This window comes from Amaranthus tricolor, chromosome 11, assembly GCF_026212465.1.
Source record: "Amaranthus tricolor cultivar Red isolate AtriRed21 chromosome 11, ASM2621246v1, whole genome shotgun sequence".
Taxonomy (NCBI): Eukaryota; Viridiplantae; Streptophyta; class Magnoliopsida; order Caryophyllales; family Amaranthaceae; genus Amaranthus; species Amaranthus tricolor.
The window spans coordinates 16176028-16202265 of record NC_080057.1 but is presented as its reverse complement, the minus strand read 5'-3'; the positions used below and the strand labels follow the sequence as shown (position 1 = coordinate 16202265).

Here is a 26238-nt window from a genome sequence, read left to right as displayed (position 1 = left end):
ATCGGTGAGTAGTAGCAGTCCCTTAAAGGGTCTGATCAAACTACATTCTTGAAAATAAACTTTTTACTAAAGCTCTTTTGAATTGGAAATTGTTGAGACAGATGTTATTGTGAATGTTTATGTTGATATTATGATATGGAAAATGGATCGGGCTTGCGAGCTGGTCATTTACGGAGTTGAGGAACATTGTTCCCTGCTCCCTGTTTTGAAGCGAATTGTCATTGAGATATTGACTAGCTTCACCCGAGAGCGACATAGCCTTAGAGCTATGGGGCACCTCTCAAACTAGACTCCCTGTGCGCACATAGATCTAGGGAACTGATATTGCTTTTAAACCTATGATTTGAATTACTGTGGTTTGTTGTTTTGGATTGTTACTTCTCATTCAGTTTAATCTGACCTTCTGTTGTTTCCAACTTTTAGTTTGTCTACAAATCGTAACCAGACGGGAATAATGGATTACCGGAGGTGATTAGTGGTTCCAAGGATGTATATTGAGCTGAGCACTTAGGAATTTGTAGTTTTGTATTAGGATTTTAGATAAATGTAAATTTGATTTGGCTGTGTTGGTTATATCGGACTTGTAGAGAATTGTATGATTATCCTTTGTTTTAGTTAGATGTTTGTTTCAGATATAGCTGAGTTAGTTAGGTTAAAGAACTGGTGATTCCTTTACTCAAGTTTTGGTAGTGTGATTTCAGTTTCATAGGAAATGAACCTCGTGATGACCCTATTTACTCAGTCAACGGTAAGTCGGGTTGTTACAATACTCGCCTCCCCAACAGTAAGATGGAAGGTGTGAGTCGCTTGTTTACATCTCTCAACTAATGCAATGATCAGAGCTCGATCGAGCTCCAAACCTCCACCCAACAAACGATGTATGAAAATAAAATCAGCTATATCAACTAACTCTAACACTCTCTCATCAACCTGCCAATCCCTCGTGCTCGCCTGGTAGTGCTGACGAGTCACCAACCGGGCCCGACATCATCATTATTCCTGTTACATATATACATTATTATCAGACTCAACAAAATGAAAAACTAGCACACAAGTAAAAAAACATACCTAGTTGAGTTTTGACTATCCCTACGAGGACATGTTTTCTTATTATGACCACTAAATCCACAAATGCCACATGTGTTCCGAGGACACGTCACCGGTGCATCCATTTCGTTCCTTATGCAATTGATCGCGGACGTCCCATTCCATGCTTAGTTGATGGATCTAGAACAACTGTCGGATCATTCCAAGGAGCACAAGTGAACATGTCTGGAATAGGCATAAAGGTCTTCTTATATGTGGATACGTATTATGTAGTTCGAAATAAAGGGTCCACAAAAGCATCATATGAAATGTTATGAGCTCGACATACTGCAAGAACATGTGAGCATTGTAATTTGAACATGGTTGGTTTCTAACAAGAGCATGATGTAGCTGTGAGGTCAACAGTAGGGAAAACCCTTAATTGATGGTCCGAAAGCCCAAAAAATTCTCTGAAAAATATCTCTGGTAGGATCCATTGCTGGTTTGACTTCCCAATGCACCACTATTCCTGCATTAGATTGAATTAAAGCCTGCAGGTACCTTGGAAGCTCCTCAAAAGACTTATCCTAATCCCCAAAGACTTTGGTTATAGCCTTATTTTTGGCGAACCAAGCTCTCTTGTATGTTATAACGAATCCGTATTTAGGGCCTGTTTGGTATAAGAATTTTGGGCCCAAGTAAGGGAATTAATTTATCCAATCTGTTACCCAATGTTTGGTATAGAATTATTGTAACCTAATCCATTGCCTCAAGGAATCCATTACCCTTATTTTGTTACTGGTCCATTTACTCCAATAACAAAACAATTCATTTTCTATTTCCTGCTAACTCTCTACTCAAATTCCATTCCTTTTTCAGTTTTGCTCGTTCAAATATCCTTCAACAAGACAAAACTTCTGGTATGTTTTCTCTAAATTTTTTGATATTTACTCCTTTTGATTCTTTGATGTTAATTTTCTCTTGTTTTGAATTTAATTTTTTTGCTCAATTTGGTTGTGTAAGATGAACCCTAATTTTTTGAATTGTTTACGATTTTCTGTGATTCTACCTTATTTTGATCTGTGGTATTTGATTAGTATGATTTTCTCCTGGTTGTTGTTTAATTTTTTGATTAGGCAAACTGGGGTTTCAACTACTCCTGTTCAGAGGTGCAATTCTTGTGAGCCATAGGTAAGTACTCTATTTTTTTCTGGGCTTTTGAAACTTTTTTTTGAGCAAAATTGATGCGTTGCTGCATTTTTTGGTTGATTATATTTTTGATTAATTAGTATCAGAATGTAATTGATGTATCAAGTCTTTTGAAACCTGTGAAGTTGGTTCGGTATGGCTTCTGGGTCAAGGTGTTGTCTAGGAAGAATGAGCGCAGAATCAGTAAGTTCAAAAATGATGAATAATACCACAATGCAGCTCCTTACAACCATTTTTGGGAGCTTAATTAAATAAATCTTTTAAGGATTTGAATTGGGAGTTTCAGATTTTAGTGGATAAGTCAAAAAGATAAGTAGTTAGTGAGGAGTAAGAAATGAGTTGTGAGCAGTGAGCAGTGAGCATGAAGAGTTTCATACTTTGATAAAAACCTTTTTCCTGCTAATGATGATCACCCATCCCATGATGTGGCAGTACGACAAAGATTTGTTAAGGAAGTGTATGAAACACTAAGAGCTAGTCCACAGTGGAAAGAAATGGCTTTATTGATAACTTATGATGAACACGGTGGGTTTTATGATCATGTTCCAACTCCTGTTACTGGTGTTCCTAACCCTGATGGGATCATTGGGCCTGACCCGTTTCATTTTCGGTTTGATCGGTTGGGTGTTCGGGTTCCCACTTTGATTATTTCCCCTTGGATTGACAAAGGAACTGGTAAGTTGTAGATCATTCTTCTATGACATATTAGAATAAAGTTTAAGTTAATTTTATACTCAATCAAATCCTTATTTGATTCTATTTTGGTGGGTTTTGTAATCTTGTCTATTGTTGTACATTGTATTGTTTTGTAGTGATTTAGCTTATCTTTTGGCTAATTATATGTTTGTATGTATGTGTCAATGTGTGCATATTATTTGTCCTTGAGCAATTGTACAAGTTGAATATAATGAATAATGATTTTGTGAACACTACCCACATTATAATTGTTTTTTTATACCACTATGTCATTTTGGGTTCATCATTTATATGTTTATACAAGAGTTGATATATTTAATGAACGCTTATGCAATTTTGTGGAATAAATTTGACATTATCTTTGTTGATTACCAAGTTTTTATTGTTTTTTAGTGGTGTGTTTTCAGAACTTGTTGTTCCTTGTAAAACTATACCAAAATGAGTGTCTTAACTATTGTTACTTTAGCACCTATTGCCTTATGGTACATATATGAAGTTTGTGCTTTAAATTTTGAGGTAAAGGAAGGTGTTCTGTTGTGTGAAGTGTCTTTCTGGTAGTGGTACATATCATGATATTGGTCCATCTGTATATTTATAGAAAACGAATATTAGTGGTGTCTTTCTTCACCTAAATCATTAAATGTGTCTGGTTTCTGAGTTCAATGGAACATTTGACTTGGAGCTGCACGATATAGTAAGTTAGCATGTGACTTAGTGATGATGGCTATATTTGTTAAGTTGCTTAGTTATTGTGAAAAAATTAGGGGCTAGAGTTCCTACTTCCTTCTTGAAATATATTACATAAGCTTCTGTTCATTGTTTTTCTACATATGGCACCTCTTCATCTGTCTTGATTACTGAAATTTCTATCCTCCAAGCATTATTTGATTCTTTGAATATTTTTCTTTTTGTTCGATGAAATTCCAAATGAAACAATTTATGGAACTATCTTTTTTCAGCTATATTTAATTGACCTTATCTAATAATTATGCTTGTATATATAATTATATGATAGTGAAAATTTTTTGTTTGATTTTGATTTTTAAGTCTAATTTTTGTTGTACAGCTTCTAATTAATTCTCATAAATGGATCGAATTATGCAATTCTTACGGAGAAAAAGACATCTAAAACAACTTCAATTGGTAGTAACAAATGTAGTTGTAGTTCTTATGATGTATCGGGTTTGGTATATGACAAGTGTTGCTACGGTTAGGGGTGTTCAATTGATCCAAAGTAAAAGAGATAGAAAAATATTGCGCTTAAAAATTATGCATCGCTTAATACAAGAAACTGATGTGCATTGCAAAAGTGAACTTCGGGTTAATAGACAAACCTTTAATATTATTTGTGAGATGCTTAAGGAGATTGGAGGCCTCACTCGGACAAAAAATATGTCTCTTGATAAGATAGTTGCCATGTTTTTGTACACTTTAGCTCACCATAAAAAGTAGATCTATTGCTCACTTTTTCATAAGAAAAGGAGAGACCGTGAGTCGACAATTCAACTTATGTCTGAGGGCTATACTTAAGTTGCATGACCATTTGCTTTACAAGCCCAAACCAATATTAGAAGAATGTGAAGAAGAAAGGTGGAAACCTTTTAAGGTATTAGTTGCTTAATCATCTAATTTTTACCCATAGTCTTACGTGTATTTATAAGAGTGATTTTGTTATTTGATTATATAGAATTGTTTAGGAGCGTTGGATGGTACGTACATAAATGTAACTGTACATCCCCAAGATCGTGGTAAATATCGGACAAGAAAAGGTACCATTGCTATGAATGTGTTAGGTGTTTGTGCACCCAACATGCAATTTATCTATGTTCTTCTGGGTTGGGAAGGCTCTGCTCACGATGTCCGTGTCCTTCGCAATGCTCTCACTAGGCCAAATGGCTTTAGGGTTCCTAGAGGTAAATTTAACATGTATTTATTAAAAAAAGAATTATATAGTTAATAAAACTCACTTTAATCATCTAATTTCAATAATTTTGAAGGTAACTATTATTTGGTCGATGGGGGGTATACAAACTGTGAGGGTTTTCTTGCTCCATATAGAGGGCAACTATATCATCTTAAGGAATGGACATATAGACAACCACTAACTGCAGAAGAGTATTACAATATGAAGCATGCTCGAGCAAGAAATGTAATTGAAAGATGTTTTGGGTTACTTAAAGGGAGATGGAGTATACTTAGAAGCCCCTCCTTTTTCCCTATTCGAACTCATGGACGTATTGTGATGGCTTGTTGTTTACTTCATAATTTAATAAGGAAAGTGATGCCCACATATGATGTAGAAGAAGAGAATATGAGTAATAACGATTCCGATAACGATTCTGATGATGAAGTTGAATACATTACTACAATAGCTACTTCTGATCGATGGACTAATTATAGAAATACGTTAGCTCAAGATTTGTTTAATGCTTGGAGGGCAAGAGTTAGACAAGGTTTGTACTAAACGATTGTTTAATTGTTTGAATGCTACGTCTGCCACACAATCATACCAATAGATTCTTTAAGAACAAGATTCATACATTTCTAGTTCCTGATACTTTCTGATTATTGTGCAGTGACAAAATATAAATAATTTCACTTTAGTTTATATGTATATTGCAGGTTCTTGAAATGGAGGTGAATACCATTAGCCAAGAGGGAAGTAGTAGAAGGAGGGGCAAGAATAAGCGCTTTTGGACATGTCAAGAAGATTCGATGCTAATAAAGTATTTACACCAATTGTCTACTGATCCTAAGTGGAAAGGTGACGGCGGTTTTAAAAATGGTTACATGAGTAGGATGGAAGAGTTGATTAATGGTGAGCTTCTTAGTTGTGGTTTGAAGGCTTTTCCGCACATTGAATCAAGAATCAAACATTGGTCAGAGAAATACAGTGCACTAGCTGAGATGTTATCTACTTCGGCATTTGAATGGGATGCCGATAAGAAGATTTTGCAAGTAGAGAGAGCAGTGTTCGATGAATGGGCAAAGGTCAAGTTTTCTGGAATCTTTTATACATTACTTTTTGAATATTGTGCAAAAGGTCTACTAGTATGTTTTTGTTTCTTGTTTTGGGTTTTCTAGATGGGGTATTTGAAAGGTACATGCAAGTTTCGTGCCATTATTCAATGCTTTTGTACACTTCATTTAACTTTCTTGTTTTGGAATAGGTTCATAAGAAGGCTAAAGGATTGTATGGGGTACCTTTTCCTCACTATGACATCCTTGAGGAGATTTATGCTAAAGATAAGGCCACGGGTGATCAAAGTGAGTCTTTTGTGGAAGCAATCAATAGCATAGATGTTGATGTTACAAAGAAGTCAATTTTCATAGCTAGTGATGACGAGGATGATGCGGATTCAAGAAGTCGGTCGACTACTCACTCTATACAATTCAAGAAGCGCTCGATTAAATAAGAGAATGATAATTCAACATCTTCAAAAGAACCCAAGCTCAAGGAATTGAAACGAAAGAAAAATCTTCAAAGTGATTTTGATAATTTGGTTTCTTCTCTTAATGAAGCTACAAGTAATTTCGGGAAAATTTTTGATAATATTAATGTTAATCTTGGCAGGATGGCTAATGCGTGGGCCAAAGCCGAGGAGAGAGAGCAGAAGATGGATGAAAAAGTGAATAAAGTCTTGGAAGAGGTTATGAAATTAGATGGCATCTCACCCTCTGAAGCTTTAGAAGTAGCTACAATTCTCATTGCTGAAGAACACAAGCTTCGCATCTTTTATCAAGCTCATTCGAACCTCAAGAAACAATATGTGCTCGATCTAAGTTGAGATGTTGTTATTAGTGGTTGAACTTGTAGTATGTGCTTGCAGATTATTAGTTGAATACTTGAATAACAGTATTGCAAATTGCTATGTTTGATCTTATTTAGGCTTGAACTATGTTGAGTTTTATCAAGGAAATCTTGTTTTAATGTTTGCTTAAGTTAATTTTTGTACAAAAATAGACAAAATACCCTTTGCAGATTATTACAAAAGAATCAACTTATGTGACAAACCAAACAATAAGTAAGGGAAACGTAAACAAGTGTTTCCCTTATATTGTTATACCAAACAACATACAACCATAACCCTTACCTTTACCCTTACCCCTGTTTATTAATTCCCTTTCCCTTTATATTTTCTCTTTCCATACCAAACACCCCCTAAAAGTTAATAAAAATTGCTCATACTTTCTTGATTTCAAAGCTTAACAACAACGAATTAAACCACACAAGCAACACCCTACTCTCTTAAAATCAATAAAATTGCACCCTCATAAAATGTGTGTCTAGGCCTAGGTCAAGTTGTATATTCAGGGCCACTGTATAGTTGGTATTTTTTGTAATGTCAAGTATTTTTCATAATTAATTAATTACTTAGTAGTTTTTGAAGGGATATTCATATTCAGTACGATAGCAACGTGTTCTTAAAAACATTAGTAGTTTTTTTTAAAATATTTTTCCACAATATAGCATTAAACGTTTTTACTTATGTTTCCAATAATATTAATAAGCAAGTAACTAGTTCCAAAAAAAAAAGCAAGTTACCGTATAATTACTTTACTACTTTTATAACCGGGTCATATGAGGTCACACATATAAGTAATCGATTAGATATATATTTACACCACAAACATAAGATGCTCAATTGATACTTAAGTATGAGGAGTTATATATAAATTGATTATATGTTTAATTGTTAATTAAGGCATATACTTAATCATCATATGTTACTTGAAAAGTGAAGAGTTACTAGTGGTTTAATTGTGTGTTTTAGTTAGGAATAAAATCACATTATTTATCAAACATTAAGACATATAAGGTTACATGTAATGAGTATATGAAGAGGTGATACATGGTGTATCTATAGATGCACTTTGTTCATATTTCACATAAGCTTTATCATTTTCTAGTATTCTTTACATACTCTCACTTTCCACCTAAAATGTAATTAGAAAAGATGTTTTTTTTTATTTCGCATTAGCATGCATGGTGATCGGTTCGACGCTTGTGGACCAATAATAGAGGAACAACATTTGACTTTCTGTTATCTCCACTTTGGCATATTACATACTCGATTATATAATGTGGAATTCACGCATCAAGGGTATGGTATTCTTCTAAATTTGATAATTCATATCATAATATACTTGCGATCCTATTTAGATGTTAAGAAATAGTTTCTTACAATTTCGCTATACGCATCTATATTCCTACAGTGATATTAGTTAGTCTCTTATAATAAAGTTTATCATTTTGGATTCAATTAGGGGACGTTAAAATGTGGATACAAATTTCTTGATTAAAATATGATTTTAATTATTTGGGATTAAAAGTATCTAGTTAAACTTTGATTTTAATTATTCAAAGTCATTATTTTTTAGTACTTCCTCCGTTTCTTTTCAAATGTCCGATTTATTTTTTGCACGTTTGCCAATGCACTAATTCAATCTTTAATATCTCTAAATGTGCATAATTAAAAATTATAAAAAATATATATTAATATACCTTATATTGAGATGAATCAAACACGATCCCATTTGACTATGTTTTAATTCATAGATTAAGAATAAATTACAAATTAAGACTGACTGATGAATAGTACTCAAAAAGCAAACATGACGTTTGAAATGAAATGGAGGTAGTATATGAAATAATGAATTAGATTACTTTGATGTATTAGATGCATCAAGTAATTCATGAAATTAACAATAATAACAAAATTAATTTAGTATATGAAATAAAATAATGAATTAATTTATTTGTCGTCTCAAGTTTGCTGATTGCAAAAGCCTTATTGATAGAATTCTCGCTAGGATCTTTAAGCTGGGGGGTCGAATTGGTGAGTGGTGTGCTTCGTGGTATGTTCTCCTTGTGGGTTCAAATCTTTTTATTGCCGAAAAAGTTGATTAGGAAGGTTGAGAGTATGTGTAGATCTTTTGTTTGGTCTCGTAATGTTGGTTCGCGTAAAAGTCCTGTCTCTGGCCTAAAATGTATTTGCCCAAGAGTTGTGGAGGGCTTAATCTTCCTAACACTGTTGTTTGGAATGAGACGGTGCTTGTGAAACAAAATTGGGCAATTGAAAATAAAAATATAGGCTCTGGATCAGATGGATACATGCTTATTATGTGAAGGAAGAAATTTTAAGGAATTAAAAATGCTAGCTACTTGCTCTTGGATGTTGAAAAAAATCATGGAGCTTAGAGTATCTTTAAGTTTCAAGTTAGTTTGGGCTAAGATCTTGAGAGATGAGGATTTTAGTATCAATAAAGTCTACTTAGCTATTTTGCAACCTCCTAATCCGGTTGTTCGGAAATCTTTGGTTTGTAATTCGTTACCTTCTCCTCGTGGAAAATTCTGTTTTTGATGATTGCTCTTGGGAGGCTTCCTACTTGTGATAGATTATTCAGGTTAGGTTTTGGTGAAAACCAGTTAAGTTTCTTATGTGGGTTGGTTAATGAGTCCCTGGATCATATTCTTCATAATTGTGATTTTGTGCAGGAGATGATGAGTATGTTGTTTCGTGCTTTTGGTGATATGTTCTTTGGTTGCTCTATCCAGGAAGCCATTATTCAGTTTGCTCATTATAATAGTAAAAAGAATTGGAAAGATCGTCTTCGAAGCTTATGTTGGGTGGAGATGTTGTTTATGATTTGGTCCCAACATGTTTTCCTGGAAAGGTCTACAAGAGTTCAGCTTTTGAAAGCTATTTTATTTAGAGTGACTAGTAGAGCTTCTAGTCCTATGGTTGCGTTTTTACATAGATGATTAGTTTGGCCTTCATTTTTTGGCGATCTATTGTAAATTTTTAATTGGTTTTTTGTTTTTTTTCTTTGTGGCCACTTTAGGTGTTCTTAGGGCACTATTATTGGTGACCTAATATTGGGTCACATGACCCAACAATAAGAAAAATTATAGCAATGGTGATCTATTTTTAGGTTGGTTATGGAAAAGATTGGGTAAAAAGATTATGGAATGAATTTTTTTTCAAAAATTTGCGCCACGTGTCGATCTGTGATTGGGCCGCGAAAATGAACTGCATCCCTCTCTGACACGCGTGCAGTTGCAGGCCACTTGGCCGCTTCTGATTGGCTTAGAAAAAATAGCCGTTTTTTCCCTTTAACGGCTATTTTCATATTAAAATAATTTTTTTAAAAAAAAAAATTATACCAACGGTCATATTTTTTCGAGATCTATAAAATGAGACCCATATTGATATTTTTTGACATAATTTTTTTGTCATATTTTGTTCATATTTTCCTACTTTTTTTGGTTAAAAAAATACCAAAGCAATCATTTCAAAAATCCCAAAAAAAAATATGGATTCAAATAACCCAAATTATGGAAGAAATCCATGTAAAAAAAAACCAAGGAAAAAATCTTCTTACAATCAAAGTGCTCAAATTCAGTATCAAAATCCTCCGTTCAATCCTCCATTTTCTCAAAATACTCCAAATTCTTCTTACTATTTTCCTGAAAATATCCCAAATTCATCTTATTATGTTCCTCAAAATACCCAAAATTCTCAAACTATGTTTCACCACCATCATCAATCTCACAATGTCAACTCTAATATTGATATGTATTCAACTCCAATAAGGTGTGAAAGTTTAGACGAAAATGAGATGGAGTATGATGATGATGATGATGAAAATCAAGGAAATGATTAAGATGATCAATATGGTGAAGATGGAGGAAATTCTTTTCATCATGTTGATGCTAGTCTTTACACCCAACCATCATTTCAAGATCTAGTTTCACAATTTGGTTCATCACCGAGCTTCATTCAATTGGTTCAACCATCTCAACAGCTACCTAATAATAATGATGAAGCCCCTATACCTTCAAAGAAAAGTTGGGATTTGATTGAAGATATTGCTCTCATATGTTCAGTCATGAACACAAGTACATATCCAATTGTGAGCACCAACCAAAAGATAAGAGTGAGGTGGGAGAAAGTTAAGGAAGCTTATGAAGCAGCGAGGATGGAACGACCCCATCTGATCCCACGAAGAACCGCCGACATGCTTAAATGTCGTTGGGGTAGAGTTGCTCCAGCATATTTGAAGTGGTCTGGAAGTTATGATGAGGCTCTTAGGAGAAAGAAGAGTGGCACGACAGACGAAGATGTGCTTAAAAAAGCGCATTTAATCCATCAAAGAAAACACGGTAACTTTTACTTGATTGAGCAATGGAAAATTTTAAGAAAGTATAACAAGTGGAAGCAAGTGGTAAAAACTAATCAAAAAAAACAATTGGATCAACAACCAACTGGTGATGTTAGTAGTAAAAGTAGTGGGAAAAGATCAAGGACGGAAGAAGATTCTGAAACTCCAACAAGTGAACCTCAAGGAGGATTATCCACGCGCCCCGAGGGTGTGAAGAAGGCTAAGGCTCGCATGACTGGGAAGATGGTTGCAGATCAATCAATTCAAGCTTTAACTGCATTTGGAGAGAGTCTTCGACTTAATTCAAAAATAATGAAAGAGAAGACAAAACTTCAAAAACAAAAAGAAGCCCGAAAACAAAAACAACTTCAACTGGAAGAATATCGAATGAATTAGGAGATCTATGAATCATTAAGCAAAAAGGAAAATCTTCAGCCATGGGAAGCTGATATGATGGTTCAACTTGGACAATACCTTCAGAATTACAATCGTCAGTAGATATTTTAATTATGTAATGTCTTAATTATGTTTTAATTATGTATTTTTTTAATGATGGTTTAATTATGTAATGTTTAAAAATGATGTTTTAATTATGTAATGTCTTAAAAAGATGTTTTAATTATGTAAGGTTTTCATGCATTAGTATGAGGAAACATGTATTTTTACGGATAATGGAAGCTGTCTCCAACAACGATCCATGGTTCACTACCAACATTGATGCAACTAGTAGAAAAGGTCTAAGTGCTTTACAAAAGTGTACTGCAGCTCTTCAAATGCTAGCATACGGGGTGGCTGCTGATCAAGTTGATGAGTACCTCCGAATTAGCGAAAGCACAGCACGAAAAGCACTCACTCATTTCACAAAGGGAATAATCAACCAATTTGGGAAACATTATTTGAGAAAACCGCAAACAGCAAACAACAAAAGCACGGTTATTTGCCCAACATCAAGAAGCAACAAGAAAGGATGTGGAGCTAGCATTTGGGGTGTTGCAAGCTCGATTTGCAATAATTAGAAAGCCCTCACTTGCTTGGGATGAAGAACGACTCTCTGATATAATTACTTCTTGTATAATTATGCATAATATGATAGTGGAAGATGAAAGAGATACATATACACACTATGCAGATGGTAGAGAGTTCATGGGAGATCGCCTAAAAGGTCAATCAAAAGGTACAAGTGGATTAAATGATGACTTTGAGTATTACACAGATAGAATTGTTGATATCAATCGATACTTGCAAATAAGGATGATGTTGAAGATCGACAAACACATTTATCCTTAAAAGATGACTTGCTTGAAAATATCTGGCAAAAGTTTGGAGAGAACCGCAATTAATGTATCATTTAAAATTTTAGTTTTTTAATTTGTGTATTTATTTTATGTATGTGCATTGTAATATTTATTTGAAGTTAACGAATTTTTCTTAAATATAAAAAATATTTATTAAACATTATATTTATATTTATATTTATTAAAAAATATTATTTTTATTAAAAGAATAATTTTTTTAATTGTACATGAAAATATTATTATAAAAAAATAAAGATAAATGTTAGATAAATTAAGGGAGAGAAATTATGGTGGGTAGAAAAAAAGTAAGAAAGAGAGGATGATAATGACCTTTTAAAAAAGGTCATTGTTAATAAAATTAGGTTGAAAGATGAAATTTTAGGAGAGAGAAAAATTGGGAAATAGTAACATGACCTTTTTTTAGGTCATGAGTAAGGATGCCCTTAGGGACTTTGTAGACCTGTTATCTAGTGCCTTCTTTGTTTTTGAATTTTAATAAAATCTTTTAAATTCCAAAAAAAAGTAAATAAAGTTAGTTTATTTTATATGTGTTATTTTCGGATTAATAATAATCCCTCCTATTCATCCCAAGTGTCTCATTTCTTTATTTGGTCAAGTCACCCTAAATGTCTCATTTCTATTTTGGGTATGTTACCTTTACTAATTTGCCCCTACTAAACTTAGATTTTTAACACCTTTACACCTACTAACCCTATTTTACCCCTATAAAAATTTAAAAACACTATACTTTTTTCTTTCACATGTGATCCTATTTGACCACTTAAAAAATGGTGAAAAATCAAATGGGACACATTGGGTGAATAGGAGGGAGTAAAAACAAACAAACAAACAAACGCCCCCAAAGAGGAGTGGAGCAAAGATTTTGAAAGCCTTAACCCTAGGCGGTCGACTACTCGGGATACCGCTGGAACCGGCCATGCCCCCAAACTACCATTATCCAAAGGCAAAATGTTAAAAAACTACCTAGTATATGCCTCATTTTGCAAAAAACTACCTTAAATAAAAATTTTTGCAAAAAACTACCTTATATAATACAATTGTTTGCAAAACACTACCTTATAACGGATTGTGGCCTTTGACCGCTATCTTTAACCGTTGACCCGCATGTGAGACGCACGTGATGCATTACTGTACTTAATTTTTATTTTTATTTTTTTTTAATTTTTGTTTTTATTTTTATTTTTATTTTATTTTATTTTTATTATTATTATTATTATTATTATTATTTTTAAAAAAATAAAAAAAATAATATAATAAAAATTTAAAATAAAATAAAAATAAAAACAAAAAAAAATAATAATAATAATAAAATACAAATTTTTAAAAAAATTTAAAATAAAATAAAAATATAAAGAAAAGTAAAAATAAAAAAATAATAATAAATATAAAAATAAAAAAATTTAAAAAAACTAATTTTTTAATATTTTTTTATTAGTATTATAATTATTTTTTTTATTTTTATTTTTAATTTTAATTTTAATTTTAATTTTATTATTATTATTTTATTTATTTTTAATTTTAATTATTATTATTTTTTTTTAATTTTTGTTTTTATTTTTATTTATTATTATTATTATTATTATTATTATTATTATTTTTTTTTTTTAATTTATTTTAAAAATAAAAAAAAAATAATAATAAAAATTTTAAATAAAATAAAAATAAAAACAAAAGTAAAAAAAAATAAAAATTAATTTTATTTTAAATTTTTTTTAAAATTTTTATTTTATTTATTTTATTATTATTATTATTATTATTATTATTATTATTATTATTATTATTATTATTATTATTATTATTATTATTATTTTACTTTTGTTTTTATTTTTATTTTATTTTAAGTTTTTATTATTATTATTTTTTTTATTTTTTTAAAAAAATTAATAATAATAATAATAATAATAATAATAATAATAATAATAATAATAATAATAATAATAATAATAATAATAATAATAATAATAATTAAATACAGTAATGCATCATGTGCGTCTCACATGCGGGTCAACGGTTAAAGATAGCTGTCAAAGGCCACAATCCGTTATAAGGTAGTGTTTTGCAAACAATTGTATTATATAAGGTAGTTTTTTGCAAAAATTTTTATTTAAGGTAGTTTTTTTGCAAAATTGGGTATATATTAGGTAGTTTTTTAACATTTTGCCTTATCCAAAAATCAATCTTTAAAAATTCAATTTTGATATGAATTGAGTTTGAAAATTGTTTTCTCTATGTTTGAATTGCATTTTCCAACAATTTGCTTGTAAAATGATTAGTAATTTGAAAAAAAAGTACCCAATTTTATTTTCAAATATACAAACCCGAAGTTCTTCCCTAATTTGTTTTAAATCATGAAGTTAGAAAATTTCAAAATTAATTAATTGTAAAATTTAATTATATGATAATTAGGTGTTTTGCCCTTACATTTGACACATAATTTGATTATTTGATGATTGAATCATCATTCCCAAACATCCTTTTTTTCGTAAAAAAAACAAGGGCAAATGGGGCTGTCTAGGCAGCAGTTACCGTAGGCTGGGGTAGGATTGAAGGTCGGTTGCATGATGGGTTTTTACCAAATATCCAGACTGAGAAGTCGCTGATAATGCTGCGATTTTGGGAAGCCATGGCTGTTCCAAAAACAAAGAAAGAAGGAGAATTGAGAAAAGGGCGTAAATTGTCAGTTTACATTTAGCTTATAAATGAATAAAATAACAAATGATGGTCAATTTCTGTTTTAACAAAATTAATAATTAATTAATTTAATAAAATATTCATTATTTAATATTTATGATGTGAATTAAGTGGAGTGTGCTTTTAATTTAATTAATTGCACAAAATAATAATAATAATTATAAAATAATTTCTAATTTAATTTTATTAAAATAGTTATCACTTAATTTTATTAATGTGATTTGAAGTAAATTGATTAATTATTTATTTAATTAAGTTATAGATTATTTTATTGATATGACTATATCATTAATTATTTATGCCTTTTAATTTATTAATTACTTAATTGCATGTGTTTTATTTTGATACTGTGATATTAAAATAATTGTATGTTTTATAATATTTGATATTATGTATTGCATATGGTGACTAGTATGATTCAAATTAGAATAAAGTTTATGATTGGTGAATCAATAAATATCTCCTAATTTTAGTTACGATTTGTGGATCGTGTAACTTTGTAATTTACTAATTAAAGTAATTATAAATTTTAAAAATTTATTATATATCAAAGATAATCTAGGATGGAGATCCGTGTTGATTTGAGGATAAAGACTTAACGTAGCCTTTAGGTTTATGGGGTCATACTTAGGAGCACATTTATTACCTGCATCTTATTATTTTCTTTTATGTTTTGTTATATTTATGTTGTTTATTTATTTGCGTGTTCATTTTTTAAATGAATCAACATAGAATATAGGTCCCAAAATAAGATTAAAAACTGCTTTTTCCAAAATAAACACCTATTAAAGCCTTTATCATTAGTGATAGGTTTGCCCAAGCTAGGTGTTGCTAATTGGTTTAGGTGGAATAGATAAATTTGGAAAATATACACGTTTGTCTGGTTATACTTAACAAAATCATCAAAAAGATTTTAGGTTTTGAAGCAAAGGGATAGGTTTTGATATAGAGATATCACTTACAAAAATAGAATTACATGTGTTATAATTTGTCAAAGATTTTACTCATATTGCTAAATAATTTTAAGAGTAGGGCCCAAGTTCACTTACAATTATTTTAAATAGGATCTTAGAATCACTATATTCATAAGGGACAACTTACAGCAAATAAAGTGTTTACAACTAGTTAATTTAAATTGAATTATATAAAGTTATATCATAATAAACATAATAAATTTTTGCACTTTGTTAATTTCATTTGTGGATAGCATATGATTCAAATAATAAATGATTTCTTTATTTTTTGTTTATGGTCTTGAAAAGAAATTCAAATTTAAAACAACTCCATATACTTACAATCCCAAATCCGTACTAACCCATGTTTTATTTGTCTACTACAGGCAATGTAGTTTTAAAAATATTGTTGAGAGTTCCTTATATGTCACATGTTTGATGATGGTGTCCATGATTCTTGAATAGTTCGAGGATATGGAAGTTTTGACATGGTTACTCAACTCCAAGATATGTTTTAGAAACAAGCAAGAATTGAGAGTTTTGAGATATTTAAGGCTCTAGTAGATAGTTAACTAAATAAAGGTGAGTCGTTTTCAACATGAAAAGTCAAAATTGAAAACAAAGAATACCTTGATGTTGAGTTTGATTAGACTCTTATTTTGTAATAATACACTCACTTATAGTGATTGGTATATTCAAAAATGCAAAATAGACAATTCGTGTTGAATCAAAGAAAGATGTTCTTATGGTTTAATATGTGAAGAAAGTCTTCAAGCGAGAGGGAAAGCAACAAAAACTATATGATAACTAAGGCAAAAAGCAAAGTTGTTTCGAAAGACATTGTGCATCTAGAGTTAGTCTAGATCAATAGTGTTTTGTTGCAATATTAAGGATTATTGGAAGTAGAGTTGCTTAAAATACGTTAAAGACGAGAAGAATGTCTACATTGCTTCTACTTTAGGTATTTAGGTGATAGAAATCAAGCTTTGTCAACTCTAATTGATTGGTATTTGTTACATTTTGTAATTCTTAGATTTGTAGAAATGTATAGAGATTGCAACAATTAGAAAGCAAAGTTTGACCTATGTATGAGAAATGCAGCTATAGTAACTAAATTATCCATAGGATCTTATTATTTATCTTGATCTTCATGTTCGATCCTAATAAAAGTTATTGAGTTTTAAATATGAGTTGAAATTTGATTTCATATTCTCGAGGTTTTAACTTTGTAATTAGGAATGATTCATTTTACAAAGATGATATCTTATGATATTGGTCATTACATAAATGGAATGATCATACATAATAGATTTTGATAACTAAACTATCACATTGACAATTCTAAAAGACTATAAAATCAATGGATTCTAATCATACATATCTTTGGCATTGTCATTTGAATAAGTAATTTGGATTCACACTAAACAACTCCATTGAGATGGATTATTTCACTCATTTGATTTTAAATCATATGGGATATGTGAATCCTTTTTGCATAGAATAATGACTACATCATCATTCATTGACATGGTGAACGAGCTAGTGGTTTATTAGGACTAATACATTCAGATGTATATGCCCTATGAATACCTCGGCCAGGGAAGGTACGAGTACTTCATAATAAATATTATTGATTTTGGTACATATTGATGTATCAATTTAATAAGGTGAAGTCTTTTGAAAAGTTCAAAGGTTTACATAATGAACTATGAACCCATCCTGAAAATTGATTTAGGCACAAGATCAACGTGCTAAATTTTGAGTCAAGAAGTTGCTAATCATTAAAGAGTTGTGAAAAGGTTTCATAACGAACTCCTTCTAGATTACCTCATATGAATGATATTTCAAGAGGAGAAATTGAACTTTATTAGATAAGGTTCATTCAATGATGACTTCAGTCAAGTTTTCCGTTTCATTTGGGTTAATACAATTTTATTGTTGTTCATATTTTAACAGCACACTTCATCCAAAGCTGTTGATACAACACTATATTAGTTATGGATCGGAAGAGTCCTAAGTTATTTAAAGATTTAGGGTTGTCAAGCATATTTAAATTGTCAGGTATGCTTTAACCTAAATCTAACAAGGGATATTACTTCTACAACCCTAGCAACCAAAAATGTTTTGGTTTGTGAAGGTGTCTTTTTAAAAAGAAAGTGTCTTTCTCAAAAGCCAAGTGAGAGAAAAGATTAATCTTGAATAAGTTTTAGATGATTAATCACAAATTACTCCTTTAGTGGGAATAATTGCTTCTCTAGTGGAAGCTTATGTATTGTACTGCCTATAATTGTATACATTGATGTGATTATCCTAGTTTGTAGGACTAGTAGGATGAATAAAATCTCTATTGGGAGAACCCTATGGATGGTTAGCTCATTCATGAAAATCATAAAGGTTTTTTTATTAGATAAAGAGGAACCTACAACCTGTATAAAAACGATGGCGAATACTACTTCGATATATGGCTTGGAGCCATCAAATTAAATCCGAAATGGAATCTATATATGACCTATAAGTTTTAAACTTGATTGAATTGTTTGAAGGTTTTAGAACCATTGACTTTAAGTTTGTTTATGAGATAAAGACTTGATCAAAGGTGCTAGAATGTATTTTGACTACAAGTGTATTTATAAGATACATACTACATAAAAGAAAAATTTGTTGCCTATAAGCACAATTGGTGGCAAAAGGTTCAAGCGAACTTCATATTATTTGCTATGAGGAGAACTTTATGTAAACTTCTATGCATAAATCCATTAGGATAATCATAGAAATAACCTTGTATTATGAATACGAGATTAGACAAATAAATGTCAATAACAACATTCTAAATAGTCATTTAGAAGATAATGTGTATATTATGACACAAATTAATGGTTTTGTACGTCTAAAGAGCTCTTGGAAGATATGTAGGCTTTAGAGATTCATTCGTGGACTGAAGCAAACATCCAAGTGCAGGAATATTCGTTTTTAAAAGGTAAACAAATAGTTTTGTTTCTTCTAAAAGTTCAAAGAGTTTTGTGTATACAAGAATGTCAGTGAGATTTTTTTTTTATTATTTTTTTAATATTGTGTGTGGATGACATATTGATTATAAGGAACAATGCATCCATGTTTGAGTTTGTAAAGAGGCTTGACTGAGTAGTTGTTTTTCTATGAACACTGCAAGAAAACAAGCCATTTTGTGACGCTCTTTTTCACATTTTGCGATATTTTAAAGCGTTGCAATATAGCTTTACGACACTTTACAAAAGCGTCTGTATTTTCAATGTCGCTATTTACAGATACTTAAAAAAGCGTCACAATTCTCACCAATTAGGACACTTTTTAATGTCACTCTTGTTTTATTTGAGATGCTTATAGTGTCACAATTCACATTTGCGACGCTTTTGCTCGTCACTATTTGTCATTTTGCGCCAATTTGTTATGTCAAAGTATCATTTTACGACGCTGTTAAATGTCGCTATTTGTCAATTAACGACACTTGTAGTGTCTCTATTTGTCTTTAAAAGGCACATTTAAGCCAATATTTGACTTTTTACGATGCTATAAGGCGTCACTATGTCATCTTGCGACGCTTATAAGCGTCGCTACCTATGTGTGTCTGCATTCATTATTCAGTTACTATTTCGGTAAGCGACACTTTTTTCCGTCACTACAAATGTTTTTGCGACACATTATAGTGTCACTATCTGCAATATTGTGACGCTTATTGACGTTATTATCTACAATTTGTGATGCTTTTATTCAATCAGAAATTTTTTTTAATTCACCAATATAGCAAAAAACCATAAAAACTAAGGAAATAATTGGAACATTCATAATCTATAATAATTGTAAAATATTACAATACCAAACAAGTTACAAAGAATTTAAATTTAAAATTAAAATACCAACAACGACAATAATTTTTCTGCACTTAGGATGACCGATGATACTCAAGTATGATTTGACTTGTAATGTTGTATGTAGAGCGCCTAGCTATCTCAAATTAATTGACGTTGCAATGCACCTCTATGCGCTAACATTCATGTATGATAAAAAAACATTTTAATTTAATAATCCACATATACCATATAATAAAAGAGGAAACAATAAATAAAGAAGGATAAGAGTATACATCAACTACATGACTTTAGTCCTTTGAGAATCTAAGGAAATAATTAACCTACGTCACAATTCTTCTCTGGCTTTTTAAGTTCACAAAGTAAAAGAGTTTTGTCGAGCATGTGAGAAAGCATCAAACAATAATTACATAAGTTATGAAATCTTCAACCATTATATGTTCCGTGCATCGCCACAATTATATATAGATAGGAACCAATAAGCCCAATTGCACTAATTTTCAACGCCAAATATTCTTTATTTCTCAAATCTTGTCTAATTTTCATCAATGAACAGGCAATATGTTTGTCGCCTCTGAGTATTCAGTAACTGACTTCATTAATTATCTAGAAATGGTATACAAAAATAATTGACTTCATTATCCAGAAATGGTTTTTTTATATAACTTTTAATACTAGTAGAAACAAAACTAATCACGCTAAGAAAATAGTCGAGCCATTGTGCTTGTATGACTCAAATCTGAAGTCAGAAGCATAAAGAAATAGCACGCAGCAACAACAATAGCAACGCAACGACAACAACAGCAATAGCACACACAAGAAGCGACAGTAGCACGCAACAACAACATCGACAATAGCACGTGACAAGAGCAACGACACAGACGTAAGACAACAGCACGCATCAACAACAATAGCAACAAAATGACAACATCAATAATAGCACAACAGTACATCAGCAGCGATAGTAGCACGTGAGAACAACGACAGTAGCATGCCACAACAGTGGCAACAACGTAATGGGTACAACTACACAAGTGAAACACAATTGAACATATTGTAATCATGAAAGGTTTTGAAGCAATGTCATTTTGTAAGCACACATCTTACCACTTACCACTTACAATTTCTAATTCAAATAAGTTTTCTCAAGCTGAACGCAAGTTATAGGATGCTTATAATTTGATTCCAACACTCGAAGAAGAAATTAATCATTAAAAGAACCATAACCCCAAATCACATCAAGAACCCAAGGAACAAGGCAGAAAATACATTAGAATTGAATAAAAAGGTGCGAAAAAGCAGGAGAAACACCAAGGGCAACATGAAGATACCCAAAATCAAATTGCAAAAGCCCTAACAAAATTAGGGCACAAACAAAACATAAATAACAAAATCCCTAAATCAATCAAGAACCGTAAGAAGTTGCTAAAAAACACACGAAATTCAGGGATTAAAGCCAGAATTAATCACGAATGTCTTATAATGCAAAAGAATCCTTTCAAAATGATGAAAAAATCACAAACAAACAAATTTCGAAACCCTTGAATCAAGTGTTCAAATAGAATATACTATGCACTACAAATTACATAAACTAAGAATCAATCATGGGTAACTAGAAATCAAATATCTTACATACAATTTTTACTCAGAAATCTGAATTTGTTAAGTTTTGCATAAAATTAAATGAAAAAAACCTGAAAATATTGAAAGAGATAAAAAAATACCGCGGAAATTTGCAGTCGGTGGAAATTACCCATCTTCTTGTAATTGTGTTCATTGAAAGAAAGTTTCAATACATCACATGGCAAAATCAAAGTACTGCTTTCTAGAGAAGATTGTGTGAGAAAATATGTGTTCTTGACAGAGAAGCAAACTGTATGAAAATGGAGGAGTTAATGAGAGAGAGACGGAAAACGGAGTTGATGGGAGAGAAAATGGAGCAGTTAAACTCAAACAAAATTATTGTTTTAAATTATTATAATTGCGGGCCAATACTACACTACATGACATTTGATCAGTTTTTTTTTTCATTACAATTTGTGACGCTCTATTAAAGTTTCAATAGTCCGACTTAAAATGAACCGGATATTCATATGTAAATATGAATTTTGGGTTACACGCCGGACATTTAAGTTAAACTGTTTTTAAGATTGATGACTTTTTACTGATAAAGAAACAAGTAATCTAAAGAAAACAATAAAATAAAATCAGGGGAAGTCTTCAAGTTTACAACTTGAGAACCTAACGACCTCATCAAAATGAGATAAAGTCCAAATTAGAATATATTTGCTAATATAGATGATTAAGTTCAAACGATAAAATGGCATAAACACGGATGTGATAGTCAACACGATTACAGGTTCTAAATTTTGAATCCTCACACATTCGCCCCGCTTGCAATCAACTTGCTAGTCGTCAAGTGACAACATCATCGCAAGCACCAAAAGACACAAACCAATACACGTTAGAGACTTCATACAACGTATTGTACAAGTTACATACAAGCAATGAGTTCATCCTAACATGCACAGACTCTAATAATTTAGATGTCATATTCGACTTTCAAATCCCAACTCATGTCGTTGCCCGTCTAGTTCGGGTCGCCAGAGTAATCTCAAAGTTTGGAGGAATACACATGAGAGAGCTAATCCCAAGGCAATCTCCGACCTCAGACGTTGCCCGTCCTGTTCGGGTCGTTAAAGATAAAGTATGCATACACCCATGGTGACCGTAATGATCCAAAACTGTCATAGGAACGATAACAATAATAATTTCATTCTAATAATTTAACCCCGTGTGGGTAACTAACACAACCATCCTCAAATTTTTAATTTAAAACTGTTTTCAAATTATTTTTGGTGTCTAAGTCTTAAGTGATAAACAACATCACATTATAGAATGAACGCAACATTACTTCACATAACCAATTACAAAATTATGGTCTAAGCGTGTACCTAGATAGCATGACAAATCAAATTAAGGCACTTTCACAAACGAGTTGTCAACCTCTTATGAACCGAGGTCCTAAACACAGATACACACTCAAAAAGCACGTATTAGAACGCGTTTACAGATTCATTTCATTTTATACTATCATAGCATTACTAAAATTCATAATTTTAAATGATTAAATATTAATCCCAATAACTTCTTAATTTTCAAATACAACCAGAAACTTTATTGACCTTTTTGTACAGTTTTAAAAATTCAAATAGAAAATCCAACTTCACCACTGTGTTAAGAAGGAATCAATTATGTTGGGTACCAAATTTCACAATTTTTAACGCTCATTTACTATTTTTAACTAATTTTAGCATTTAAGTGATCTTTAATGCAATCGGTACACGAAATGACAAACAAAACACACTCGAATGTTGAGGTTCCAGGCATGGCAGTCGAGGCACACCTACTGTCTAGATTTTTTTTAAATAACTTTTTTCAATTTTATTTAAATATTTATATTCCTTTAATTCCTTTTATTTTAAATTCAATAATTTTCATTCCCAATATTTACAATTCAACACATATTACCACAAATCATTCTTAATAGTGAAATAATCAAAATATAAGCATCCACACATACACAAATCTCAAATCCAAATTAAAGACAACAATAAAAGAATTTATAAATAATTAATTCAAAATATTTTTATCACTCATCAATTATATAAATATAGAAATATTTTTTTTTTCTTTATGCATAAAAAATAAAATTATTAACATGAATTTTTTAGTAAATTGAAATTTTGCTAAAGAATCATAAATGATTATAAATAAATACACACCCATAACTCATCTAACAAATTAAGATTTTGTTAGAGAAATAGGATTTCATTAAAACAACTTTATCATTCTAAATGTATAGATACAACCCCCTTCTAACAACTAGATTTTGTTAAAAAGTTATGAACTCATGGAAAACTAAACATGAATATGAATTTTAATAAACCTTATAAAGGTAACACATGAATATAATTTTTCTAACAAATTAAATTTTATCAAAGAATTACAATTTTATAAGAAATTATATAAATTAAACACATGGATATAATTCTTCTAACAAATTAAATTTCGTTAATGACTTATAAATCACAAGAGATCCTTAAAATTTAATACATGAATATAATTCTTTTAACAAATTAGATTTTGTTAAAGAATTATAAATCATAAGAGATCAAAAAAAATTAATATTTGAGTGTAATTCTTTTAACAAATTAGATTTTGTTAAAGAATTTATAAATCATAAGACACACATACACACACACACACACACACACATATATATATATATAAGAACATGATTATAATTCTTCGAACACTTAAACTTTGTTAGAAAATCATAAATCATTAGAACCTTTATAAAATTAAAACATGAACATAAGTCTTCTAACAAATTACATTTTGTTATAGCCTTATAATTCATGAAAAACTATATAATCTAAAAAAAAAACCCATGAACAACTTTCTTTTAACAAATTAAATTTTGTAAAAGAATCAAGATTGAATTAGAGCAATTGATCACCTAAAACCAACACAAGAATTTTTTCCTTACTTTTTCTCTCTTTCTCCACCTTGGCTAAATGAAACGGGAGTATTATGAAAAATTTTCAGATCTTTTTCTTTGGTCATAAAACACACATTCAAAAAAACTAAATTAAATCCTTATAATCGACTAATTAATTATTAATAACTTATTTTTATTTTTTTCTTTTTTAAAAAAATTCGATAATTTAACGGGGTGTTACAGACTACTGCCCTTAAAAGAAGTTACGCCCTCGTAACTTGCACAACGACACAGAAACGTAGAACCCACAAACGCAATGCAGATAGTTGATAACAATTAACCAACTCATACAGACAATACACCAAATCGTTTTATTTATTAACTCAAGCGAAATTCCTATCGCCTTCTACCCCCTTAAGAAAGTTACGTCCCCGTAACTTTACTAACCTCAAACAGATGCTGGTACTTCTCACGCATGGAAGTTTTGGTCTCCCACGTAGCCGCCTCACACTCATGATTTGACCATAATACTTTAACCAGTGTAATATCTTTACGCCGCGTACTACGGACTTTCGTATCCAAAAATTCGAACGGGTTGTTTAGCATAAGACAAGGTTGTATCTAACTCCAAAGGCTCAAGGTCTAAGACATGAGAGGTCACTGCAAAATATCTTTTTGATTGAGATACGTGAAACACATCATGAACTTTTTCCAATGAATTGGGAAGAGCTAACCGATAGGCCATCTTACCCACTCGTTCCAAAATCTCATAAGGACCAATAAACCTAGGGCTCAACTTCCCACGAGCACCAAAACGAAAAACTCCACGCATCGGCGATACTCGTAGCAATACCCGATCCCCCACGTTAAACTCTTCTAGACGACGCTTCAAATCAGCATAAGACTTTTGACGGTTCTGTGCTGCTTTCATTCTATCCCTATCAATTTCACTTGCTCTGTCATTTGAAGTATTAAAGTCCCTGCCTCAGTGAAATCGTCCCAATACACCGAGCTTCGGCAACGACGCCCATACAAAGCCTCAAATGAAGCCATCTAAATTGTTGGCTAGTAACTATTATTGTAAGAAAACTCAACAAGACCCAAATGATCATCCCACGACCCTTGCCACTCCATGGAAATAGCACGAAATAGGTCCTCAAAATTTGATTTTTCCTCTCCATCTACCAATTAGTCTGGGGTGAAACGACGTACTATACAACAATGTAGTACCTATAGCCTGCTGCAAAGTCATCCAAAAATGCGACAGATAGTGGGTATCCCTATCAGACATAATTGTACGGGGTACACCGTGAAAGCGTACGACATACTTTATGTAAGCACGAGCCAATTGTTCCATCTCCCAACGACAATTCATGGGAATGAAACGTGTAGATTTTGTCAAACTATCCATTATGACCCACAAGGCATCATTACCCGACTTTTTTCGAGGCAAGCCCACAATAAAATCAATCGATATGTAACCTCAATTCAATACCGGTATCTCCAAAAGTTGTAACAACTCGCCCGGTCGTTTATGTTCGCTTTTAACCTTTTGGCAGGTCAAACAACGCGAAACATACTCTGCAATATCCTTCTTCATCACTGACCACCAAAACATCAGTTTAAGATCTTGATACATCTTATCACCTCCCGGGTGAATATAAAACTTCGAATTATGAGCCTCATCTAAGATACGCTCTTTCAAAGTCGGTTCACCCATCAGCAAACACCATCGGCGCTTAAACCTCAAGCCCCTGTCCTCATGAACAAAGAATCCCTCGGCTTTTCCCTCACGAGCTTGCTCTTTTAACTTCATAAGTTTCAGGTCCTTA

At 31.5% G+C, this 26238-nt stretch overlaps 2 protein-coding genes and 1 long non-coding RNA gene across 3 annotated transcripts; 1 reads left to right on the top strand and 2 right to left on the bottom strand.

The window, feature by feature from the left end:
* The first annotated feature begins 10489 nt into the window (after window positions 1-10489).
* Window positions 10490-11595, top strand: LOC130826554 (uncharacterized). The gene is made up of 3 exons (XM_057692137.1): window positions 10490-10511; window positions 10601-11343; window positions 11494-11595. The coding sequence occupies exons 1-3, from the start codon at window positions 10490-10492 to the stop codon at window positions 11593-11595; spliced, it is 867 nt and encodes a 288-aa protein (XP_057548120.1).
* Window positions 11596-19855: 8260 nt separating this feature from the next.
* On the bottom strand, window positions 19856-21861 carry LOC130827518 (uncharacterized). The gene is made up of 2 exons (XR_009047204.1): window positions 21627-21861; window positions 19856-20508 (listed from the first exon to the last, which is right to left on the bottom strand). It is a non-coding gene; the product is annotated as an uncharacterized LOC130827518 (long non-coding RNA).
* Window positions 21862-24968: 3107 nt separating this feature from the next.
* Window positions 24969-25817, bottom strand: LOC130826553 (uncharacterized). Its single transcript, XM_057692136.1, has 2 exons — window positions 25624-25817; window positions 24969-25386 (listed from the first exon to the last, which is right to left on the bottom strand). The coding sequence occupies exons 1-2, from the start codon at window positions 25815-25817 to the stop codon at window positions 24969-24971; spliced, it is 612 nt and encodes a 203-aa protein (XP_057548119.1).
* Between the last annotated feature and the right edge of the window lie 421 nt (window positions 25818-26238).